Raw genomic sequence first — 10,538 nt, forward strand, 5'->3', positions numbered from 1 at the left:
TTTATTTTGTGTTTGTGTGGCCAGCTCAGCCCACCAGGGGGCGGGGCTGGCTGGCATGTGGTGCTGGGGGATTGAACTGTGGTCCCTGTGTTTTGCTTAGCTTAGCTTGTTCTAAGTAGGTGCTTTAGACCACTTAGCCATCTCACCAGCCCATGCAGCAATGTTTAAAGAGCCCTGTGTCACAAACCCATCTAGAGGGGACCCAAGGCTCCACCGGCAGAAGAGCTGGTACTGACTCACATCTGACTGCCTGCCGGCGGGGTGAGGACTGAGCCACACACTGCAATGCACTTAGCCCTCACCTCCAGAGCGCTACTGTCGGCATCCTCACGTCACAGACCAAGAAAAGGAGGCTCAGACAGGGGACAGGCTCCAGGGCATGTAGGGTAGTAGTGACAGAGTTGGGATTTCAATTCAGACAGTTTGGGCATCTGTGCTACCAACCTCCCTGGCCTCTAACGGGGGACACAGGTCATGGGGGGCAGGTGCGGGAAGCAGGGCCTGACCCCCACCTCGTCCACGGGACTTGGCTCCCGGCTTCACAATCCAGATGTTGCGATCCCCTTCCATGTCCATCTGGGGCACCACGGCCCGCAGCTGCTGCAGCATGTCCTCGCAGCGCTGGACCTGAGTGTCAAGGTGCTTGAGCTCTGCCCCCTCACTGTGGGGAGACGGCGGGACTTGGGCGGGCAGAGGCCAGACCCCCCACCCTGCCATGGTCCCACAGACTAGCTGTGCTCTCCTGGATCAGACAGGGCTCTCCCACCCCACCCCACCCCAAGCCACCCAGCCTCACCTGGGCCTGCCCCACCAGACTGGGAAAGGCCGGAGGAATCCCCCATTTCGCCACAGCTCTCCACCCTGACCTTCCACCTCTACCACCATCTTCCTAGTCAAACCGCCTGGGGCAGAGCGGCACGGCAGCAACTCTTATGATGGGGCACCACGTGTGCAAGGCACTTGTGTCAGGGGCTTTCCACACATCATCCGAAGTCCTTTCAACAGTCCCTCCAGGGAAGCATTACTCATCCATTCTAGAAAGATGCATGCAGAAGCTGGAATGCTAAGGGACTTGGCCAAGGTGACACCCTGAGCTATCAGGGTGTCAGGATTCGAATGCCTGATCAGCTCACCAGAAGACGAAGTGATTTTGGGTTTCATTCCCCTCTGGATGTGGACCTCCCACTGGCTGATAGATGGTTCCTGCTCAATCTAGTTTCACAGCGCACTGTGTCACACCTCCCCTGGCTACTTTTCTCTGTCCATCATTCACCTCGATCTGATCTAGATGCTTATTTGGCTACTGCCTTTCTCCTTCCACTAGAACTCCTGTGTGTATGTGTGTGTGCACTTGCTTGCTTGCGTGCGTGTGTGTTTCTAGGCATCAAAGCTAGGGCCTCCAGAGTGCTAAGCGTGCCCCCTTCCACTGAGCTATACCCTCAGCCTGAGAAGAGGCATCATTTTTGCCTGTCTGATAGCACCACAAAAAAACTAAATAAACTAGTAAAATTAAAAGCTGAAAAATGCAGAGGCAAATATGAATTGAATGAATGAATGTTAGTTACCTGTACTGTCACTCAGGACTGAGCTTTTCTCTCACAGGAGGTAATATCTTACATGCTCTGACTTTTAGGAGCTTCTGATAGCGCTCAAGAACTTGCCTTCACGCTAGGAGCAGGAAAGGACTCAACAAGCTTTATGCCTTATGTTCTAACTCAGCCTGATAACTGAGTTTACAAAAGGTTACTTGGAGCCTGGAGTGGTGGCTCACACCTGTAATTCCAGTACTATGAGAGGCTGAAGCAGGAGGATCACAAGTTCTAGTCCCACCAGGGTGACTGACATAGGGAGACCTCTTATCAAAATAAAATATAAAAAAGGCCTGGATATCCTGGGGTGAAGGCCCTGCATTCAATCCCTAGTTCCAGGAAAAGCACAGGGTGACCTAGTTGTCTTCTGACATTCAGAAAAGACAGATGAATTATTTGCTAAAGACACTGGTCTCCATTCAGAGTCCATAGCATGAAGGAAGTCCTTGTGGAGTCCTCTCCTGCCACCACCTGTGCCTCCTGCAGGCCTGGGCTCAGGGCTCCTCCTGCTCCTGGTCCAGAGCCTTCTCCAAGTGTGCACACAAGGGCCTCAGTTACCCAGGACCTCTCAGCCTCAGGCGCTTCTACCCTTCTGGGGTTCACACTGTCAACAGGTTCTCAAGAGGCCTATACTCCTGAAACCTGTTTAATCAACTGTTTAACCCATGTCTTCCAAACCTGACTGAGGACTACAGCCCTTCTTCTTAAGCAATTAGCATCTCGAATCACACATCTGGAAGGGGCCTCAAGAGAAAATCTAGCAGCTTACATTACTGTTCTGTGAGAGACTCCGTGGGCCATGCTGAACACACACATATAAAGCCTTCACTTCTCCCACCTTCCAGGCAGACAGATTTTTAAATCTGATTTGCATTAGAGAAAAAGCAAGTTCAGAAAATAACTGACATTCTCAAGGTCCAGAGCCTGGACCCAACTCCAAGTCTGCCTGATACCTCAAGCCCCAGTCTCAGGGTGCCATTGTGCTCAGAAAGAAGTAGTCTGGGGTTTGGAGGCGGTGGGAGCCCTCTAGGGCTCAGGAGCAGGAGCTTGGCAGGATGAAAGCGTGTGCGGAGGAGGCGTGCCCCTGGGCCTGCCTGTGCCCCAGCTCGCAGTACTCACTGGACCACCTGGTAATAGCGCTGGAGGAAGAGCGCCCAGCCCTCAGGGCTCAGGTACAGCGGGGCCTCTGTGTCCTTGTCAATGTCCGCATGGGCCAGGCTGCCAAGGTGCTCCTCACACGCACACAGGGCTTCATCCACAAACTCTGGTGACACCGCTACTGGCTTCTTCTCCTGTTTCTTAGGCTGCTTATCTCCTGCAGACACAAGAAGGGGCCTGCCATTGTCCCCCCTGAGACAAGCAGTGTGTCACATGCCACAGTCCCTACTAGCTAGGGGCCTATCATTTACCCTCGGCCTCTCCTAAGGACACTTAATGTCCAGCTGGGCCTGGATTCCCAGCTGCCCTGGGCCTCACTGTTCACCTGAGGCTTTGCCCTAAATCTCCTGCAACCCGAGCGCGCCACTCTTTGTCCAGAGTCCCAGGTACTCAGCCCCTGAAGGCTCCACCCTGAAGTCTCCAAGGTCTCTACACACCTGAAGCCACTTCAGACACGCCAGAGGCCCTGTCTGTCATCCCTAGATGTTTCGGACTGGGCCAGGAACAATGAGCCATTTAGAGGCCAGTGCCCCGACCGGAACCCAACACCCACTTACGTATTGCAACACTGCAATACTGAAACCTGAATACTGAGATTTTAGTTTAAAAAGCAAAAACAAGGGCCGGGGAGATGGCTCAGTGGAATAAGTGCTTCCCTGGCAAGCACAAGGGCCTGAGTTCAATCCCCGGTTCCGCAAAAAAAAAAAAAAAAGCAAAAACAAAACAAAACAGAAAACCCCTCTACATTAACATATTTTGTCTTAGGAGAAAAAGAAGTAACACTTGTCTCACATAGATTCACTACTACTGGCCTAGGTAATCCAGGTATGCAGGACACCAAGCCTGACACAGCTGCGTAAGTCTCAGTCCCCCAGAGCTGCACCCAACACACCATGCCAGGAAACAGCAATGCAGAGTCTCCTTTGGAAGAGGCAGAGACACCTCTCCTTTCTGCTACTCCTTCCCCTCCATGAATTCCTGGTTGATAAGCCCTGGATTACAGCACTAGGGTCTTGGGGACAGCAGTTAGCCAAGAGAGGGATGGGATGAGCAACGGGCTGGGCCGGCATGCAGTAAGGGGTCTCCTGTGTCCCTTCTACTCCAGATTGCCTGTGTCCTTGGTACCCTGTAACATGGTTCCACCTCCACCTGGTCCTCAGAGGAGTCCTGCAGGCAGGGGTGGAGCATGTCTTCTGTGTCGTCCATCCAAGATCCCCCCCATAGCAGACCCAGGGAGCGGAGTGCTGATAGGGCAACAAGCGGAAGGAAGGCAAGCAGGTGTGTGGGAGGAGCACAGGCAGGCAGGAGACAGGAGGACGGAAGAGCAGGTAGGGGGCTGGCAGGCCTGTGCAAAGACAGCCAGAAGGATGAAAAGGGAGCGAAGGAAGGAGTGCGTGAAGAGAGGGCATGTGGGTGAACAGGCAAGCAGCTGAGAGAACAAGATGATGAAGAGATGGGGTAGACAGGTGCATAGGGTTCTGGGAAGCTGCATAAGTACAGATACTATGTGGATATGTGGTGATAGGTGGGCGGGCGTGGCAGGCAATAGGTGGGCAGGCATGGCGGGCAACCGAGTGGGACTTCCACACCACTTACCTGTGGCCTCTTTCCCTTCCTCCTGGGCAGAGTACGGCCTCCACTCTGACTTCACCACCAGCTTGAGAACGTTGCGGGCAGCTGTCAGCCAGAAGTCCTCTGCTCCCGGGGCAGGGGATACCCTGCTCAGCCCCTAGGCTCAAGGCCTGTCTGGGTTCTGGAACCTGATCATGACTTGCCCCATTTTGGATCCAGAACCTGACTTTCCTTTTTTTATCTCTAAATGTGGCTCCTGTTCTAATTATAGAATCAGACCTAGAATGTGACTAGGCTTGGCAAATATTCTCTTTATAATCTGGTCTAAATCTGCTGCTCATCATCTACTCTGATGCTCATTCTAGTCTGAGAATCTGATTTTTTTTTTTTTTTTTTCAGTACCGGAGATTGAACTCAGGACCTTGTGCTTGTCAGGCAAGCAATTATTCTTTCTACTGAGCTAGCTCCCTGGCCCCGCAGAATCTGATCTTGATCCCAACGATTTCAGAAATACAGCACCTAATTGAGTTCCAAATTCTGAACCAAATTTAGAACACTTTGGGTTTAGAACCTACTCTGTCTTAGGAACCCAGAGACAACCACCTTTTCTCAGAACTGGATCCAGCTAATAGAATTTATTGTAGGCCTGGAATCTATGCTGGGTTCCAAGCATGACATGACTTCTAGAGCCTGCTTTAAAATATGAGCTAAGCTAGCTGAGCTTTTCTGGAGGTCCAGGCTGGCCAGGCCAGCAGGCTCACAGTGGAAGGAATAATAAAGAAACAAAGGGCAGGGATGGGGGAAGGTCTGTGGAGGCAGATGAGGTATTAGGAGAGGCCTTTGCTCTCCAGTGAGCTACAGCATGAGGCCCTGTTCTCTCAACTGAGGGTTCAGTCATGGCCTGGGCCCACCTTACCTATGAAGGCCTTTTTATCATCCTCAGCACCCAGGCGATAGCAGCGTGGGAAGAAAGACTCAGCATCAGCCTCATCAAACCACGGCAGATTCCGGAGGTTGAGACACAGCCCCACCTGTGGAGTCAGCTGCTGAGGCAGGAAGGGCAGAGGCTTCTCCACACAGGCTCGGGGCCTAACCTGCTCAGATCCACCTGCACACCTGCTCCGGTGACTGCTTTTGCCAAGGAGCCCCAAGCCCTCTGGTCTGTCCTCTGACCTCTGTGAAGAACTGCCTCCTCAGGGACCCCTCCCAGCCCATACCAATAACATGACACATACCTTCACCCTCACCACAGCCCTGCAAGGCAGGCCGCACCACGCCAGGCCTGGTGGTGCACACCTAGAATGCCAGCACTCAGGAACTGAGGCAGGAGATGTACTATGGTCATTCTGGGCTGCACAGTGAGTTCAAGGCCAACCTGAACTATAGAAAGGTGAGACCCCATCTCAAAAAACCTAAATAAAGATTAGAAAACCAAGGCTGGGAGAGGTGAAGCCACTTGCTGAGAAATGCAGGTAAGCTGGATTGGAGCCTTTAGGGAGACGTGTTCTGCTCAGGAGGAAAGGGCCTTCCTGCTCATGGTCATGGCCTGTGGGTCTGCTCCTGCTCCAGGTCTCATGTGAACCCTGAAGCCCATTTCTGTCACTCCGTCTACAGGGACCAGATATCCTGCAAGGCTTGGAGCTGAACCCAAGCCTGCCCATGATTCCCTGCCTCACTGAGGCATGAAGCCCTTGCTCTCCCAAGAATTCCCTTGCAGGCTTGGACAGCAGCATGGGGCGGCCAGTCCAGGGCTGGGGTATGCGCTACCCACCCACACCTGGGAGCCAACCTTCGTGGTAAAGGAGCCAGCGCGGGCATAGTGGTTTATCATCTGATCTTTGGCAAGGAAGCGACAGTCCAGCACATCCCGACGTGTGGTCCAGATAAGGTAAGGGGTCTCGTTCCGAACCATGCGGGACTGGAAGGAGGGAGGAGGTGGGCATTGGGGGTTGAGCATGGAGGAAAGAAAGCTCCTGGTGGCCCCAGGTCCAGCCACCTTTGTGAAAGGCCCTGCATCTTGTCCACACTTGGGAGCAGAAACAGCCAGCTCCATGAGGCCCTGAACATTGGTTGAGCTGTGAGAACAGGGTCCCTTGCTCCAGGTCTCTGCCTGGTGGTAGGACACAGTGTTAAGCAGATGGGCATGCAGCATGTGACAAAGGCCTTCTCATAGACCCCATGTCTCTGTCTTTCCTGCAGCCCAGGGACTGTAAAGAGCCACATGCTGGTGCTTGCTAAGCACTTTCCAATTTGTAAGCCTCACCCAACCGTGAGGCAGGGACCACCATAACCTCCATCTACCAGTGAGGGACGTGAGGGACAGGAAGGGGAAGTGCCCAACTTCACAAAGCTAAATCACAGAAAAATGCCAGCACTCTATACTTTTCTTGACACAGAAACAGCAATGTCAGCTGGGAGGCCTCACACAACTGTAATCCCAACACTCAGGAGGCTAAGGCAGGAAGAAGTAAGCCTGGGCTACATAGTGAGTTCAAGGCCAGCTTGAACTACATAGAGATCCTGTCCCAAAAAACAAAACAAATCCAACTTTACATAGAGTTCAACTTAGTAGCGATGCCACACTTTGAAGTCAATTCATATGCCTGTCCTCACCAGTATCCATGTACTTTACAATATCACATCAGCCTCTCCCAGGGCTGCCAAGTCCTTCCCTTGGCTTCACTTGCCAAGTGTAAGGAACACAGAGCCTTCTCTAGGGAGAATGGCCACACAGGGCACAACGTCTCAGCACTTTGCAGGCCTATCTAGCCTTTAGGGAAGCAACCTATTTTTATACAGATGGGGAAACTGAGCCTCAGGGAAAGGACTTGTTTGAGGTCACTCAGCTTGACACTTGCACTCTCTGTCCACTTGGAAGGATCCCCTCCCCCTCACCTGCTGGATCAGGCTGCTTTAAGGGCAGATTTGGTAAGGCATGGGGAGCTGGGGATTGAACCGCGGTCACCTGCACCTAACTGGGTTTGCCCCAGCAGGCACTTAAACAACTGAGCTAACCCACAAGCCCCCTCTCTGTCCACTTGGAAAGGCTCCTTCCAGCACCCTGCCTCATCCTGGCCACAGGGGCCCTCACCATTAAAGCATGTGTTCCATCCAAGTCATCGAACTCCAGAAAGCCATTGAAGTCAACCAGCTGTGATGGCTGGAATGTCTCATCCTCTTCTTCATCCTCTGTGGATGCAGAGCCCAGCTCTAATGAAACCTGCCCCAAAGCCTCCACGCAGGGGCACTGGGACAAAGGGAGAGGACTCAGGAGAAGCCACTTTTTTTTTTTTTTTTTTAAGACAAGGCAGGGTGTTCAGGGTCTCACTACTAGATCAGACTCATAGTGATCTGCCTGTTTTTGGTACGGTCAATCAAATTCAGGATCTTATGCTTGCCAGCCCAGAGAGGAAGCTTTTGGACAGGGAGGGAACCGCTTACCGTCTGGGGCAGTGTCGCTATCGCCCACCACTGAATTTTCCACGTCTCTTTGGCGAGGCAGCTGGGTGACACCTGCCTGGTGGGCCATCTTCTTCTCCACCCAGCCCCTCCGGCGTAAGAGACATCGGATCACAGGGTATCGGCCTTGGATCATAAAAATCTTCTTTTGCTATAAGGTGAAAGATGGAACTTTATTAATAAGCATTGCTTGAAGGCCAGAAAGGGGACACAGTGGCAAAGCACTTACAGCCTCTGTCTCTCCCTGTAGGGCAGTTTTATAGTCTACCAGGTGAGATGGCTCATACATACAGAGAGGAAGGTGAACAGTACCATGCTGATGGTAAAATAATATTAATAGGTGAATTAATTACTCCAGAGGCTGAGGTGGGAGGATCGCTGCAAGTTCCAGGCAGCTGGCTACACAGCAGGTTCAGTGTTAGCCTAAACTACACAGGGAGACTCCAGCCAGAGATATAGCTCAGTGGCACAGTGCCTGCCTGGCAAGCACAAGGTCCTGAGTTGGCTCCCTGGGACCTAAATAAGGATTTTTTTTTTTTCCCTCCAAATGCCCTGAGGGGTGGTTTGGCTGGCTGGAGTGTTGTGGGGATCGAACTACAGCAACCTGAGGCTGAAAGCTTTGCCGAAGCAGCCACTTAAAGAACTGAGCTAGGGCCAGGTTCCTCCTGGGACCTAAATAAATAAATAGCATAGATTTAGATCATACTACATGGTAGGCATTTTTTTTTTTTTTTTTCAGAACTGGGGATTGAACTCAGGACCTTACACTTGCCAGGCAAGCACTTATTCTACTGAGCTATCTCCCTAGCCCCCATGGTAGGCACTTACATTTTTTTTTTTTTTTTGCAGAACCAGGGATTGAACTCAGGCCCTTGCACTTGCCAGGGAAGCACTTATTCCACTGAGCCATCTCCCGGCCCCTAGGCACTTACATTCACTTCTAACAACAATAGGCATGTTTAGTAGATACTGTTACCTTTGTCTTATATAGAGTGATTAAGCAGCAGGAGCAAGGCCAAGCCTGTGGTTAAGTGAAAGCATATGACCTCTTTCTTTTAATGCTGGGGATTGAACCCAGGCTCTGGCAGAGGTAGAACACATACTCCAGCACTAATCAACACCCCAGCCTCAAGGGCAGGGGTTTAAATCTAGGCAGAGTGGTTCCAGGCTGAATACTGGAGACTCAGGGACACGACTGAGAAATGCAGTTAGGGAAGGATGAAAAGGAGTCACTCATGTATATGGCCAAAAAGAAAAGCACATGCACAGAAAGAACTGAAAGCAGGGGACAGAGAAGGGGTCAGGAGAGGAGCCCCATTTGCAGGAGGCAGGCAGTACGGCTGCAGGTCCTGAAGCCTGGACTTGGTCTTTACATTTCAAGTGGTACGCAGCAATAGAGGCAAATGTGGGCGAACATGGTCGGTGGCTTGGAAAGTTTGTCTTGCTGCAATCTGGAGAACAGAAGGGGAAACGGGGCAGCCACTAGAAGGCTCCTGTCACAGATCTGCAGAGGCTTAGACAAGTGTGGTTATAGCGGAGGCAGAAGGTGAGGAAGTGAGGAGGGACTCGCTGAGTGGACTAGAGGGGCTGAAGGTGCAGGACTGGATTTCTGGGTTGAGCAACCATGAGATAGGGAAGCAGAGACTGGGAGAAGTCAGGTTTAGCAGGAGAGTCAGTGTGGTTTGGGATGCGGGTCTGAAACACTGTACACCCCCTGAGCAGAGGTTGGGGTGTTCTGAACTGTGTGCAGGCAGCGGCAAGGGCTACCAGATTTGGCTCCTGGAGGTCACCAGGGACTCCATGGAATGGATTCAGGTGGGAGTCGTGGAAGGGATGGGGGGGTGAGGCAAAAGGTCTGATGACTCCAGCAGCAAGTTCCACCCTGGAGAGGAGTGAAGACATGGGTACTTAGAGATGGGTGTGGGGACAAGGGCAATGTGCTTTTTATTTGTTTGTTTTTAATTTATGTATTTGACACAAGGTCTCACTGGTGATCCTGTTTTTAGCCTCCCCAGTGCTGAAATTATAGGCGTGCACCACCATGCCTGGTACCTCCGTGGCTGCTCAGTGTGCCCAGTGGCCACGGCCCATGCTGCAAGTGATGCCAGCGATCAAACTGTGGTCCCTGTGCTTGCCTAAGCAGGCAGTTAGTCCGTTGAGCTATCTCACTGGCCCTGTTTTGTTTTTTTAAGGATGTGACAAAATAGCACGTGGGGTAGCCAGGCATGGCTATATAGCCAGGCCTATAATCCCAGCACTGTGGAGACCGAGGCAGGAGGATTGTTTCTAGTTCAAGACCAGCCTGGGCTACAAAGTGAACTCAAGGCCAACCTGAACTGCATAGCGAGACCCCGTCTTGAAAAAGACAATAAATAAATCCCCCCAGCCCCCACTCCACCCTACCCCCATCTTTCCTCCTCCCCCTTCTCCCCGCGGACCTTGACAGCTTTCTCCACGTGGATTTTGGCGTTGCGGAGACGGCCCATGTGAGCTGCTCTGGAGAATCCCGGCCAGAGGACGAGGGGCGCTGCGGGAGACGCAGGAGGGCAGTAAGGTTATGGGCCTTCTGTGCGCTGCCTCCAGCCGCCCAAACCTCTCGGCAGCCTCACCGTCGCCTCGCGCGGGGTCATCCGTGGGCTGGGGCTCGGCGCCCAGGGCGTGTGCGCGTGCCCCCGGCGTCTTGGGGACGCGGCCCGGGCAGCGCGCAGAAGCCGGGCTGCGGAGTTGGCGCAAGAGGCCGGCACGGCCCTGGCCGGGCCA

General features: G+C 52.7%; 1 protein-coding gene across 7 annotated transcripts in view; it reads right to left on the reverse strand.

The window, feature by feature from the left end:
• The window catches only part of LOC101575884 (tubulin monoglycylase TTLL3), a 24,544-nt gene extending 14,013 nt beyond the window's left edge, over positions 1-10,531 (reverse strand). For 4 of the 7 annotated variants that reach the window (XM_023705427.1, XM_023705434.1, XM_023705428.1 and 1 more), the window contains exons 1-9: positions 10,388-10,471; positions 10,217-10,305; positions 7,761-7,929; positions 7,411-7,508; positions 6,109-6,237; positions 5,236-5,350; positions 4,344-4,442; positions 2,709-2,904; positions 513-661 (exon numbers count right to left, since the gene is read on the reverse strand). In XM_023705427.1, coding sequence (XP_023561195.1) covers positions 513-661; positions 2,709-2,904; positions 4,344-4,442; positions 5,236-5,350; positions 6,109-6,237; positions 7,411-7,508; positions 7,761-7,929; positions 10,217-10,264 — 1,003 coding nt within the window. In that variant the 5' untranslated portion in view covers positions 10,265-10,305; positions 10,388-10,471. Of the gene's footprint in view, positions 1-512; positions 662-2,708; positions 2,905-4,343; positions 4,443-5,235; positions 5,351-6,108; positions 6,238-7,410; positions 7,509-7,760; positions 7,930-10,216; positions 10,306-10,387 lie in introns of all 7 variants that reach the window. The other 3 variants (XM_023705439.1, XM_023705442.1, XM_023705446.1) reach the window with 2 other exon arrangements.
• Between the last annotated feature and the right edge of the window lie 7 nt (positions 10,532-10,538).

The sequence above is a fragment of the Octodon degus genome, unplaced genomic scaffold (genome assembly GCF_000260255.1).
Source record: "Octodon degus isolate 3935 unplaced genomic scaffold, OctDeg1.0 scaffold00008, whole genome shotgun sequence".
In the NCBI taxonomy this organism is placed as follows: domain Eukaryota; kingdom Metazoa; phylum Chordata; class Mammalia; order Rodentia; family Octodontidae; genus Octodon; species Octodon degus.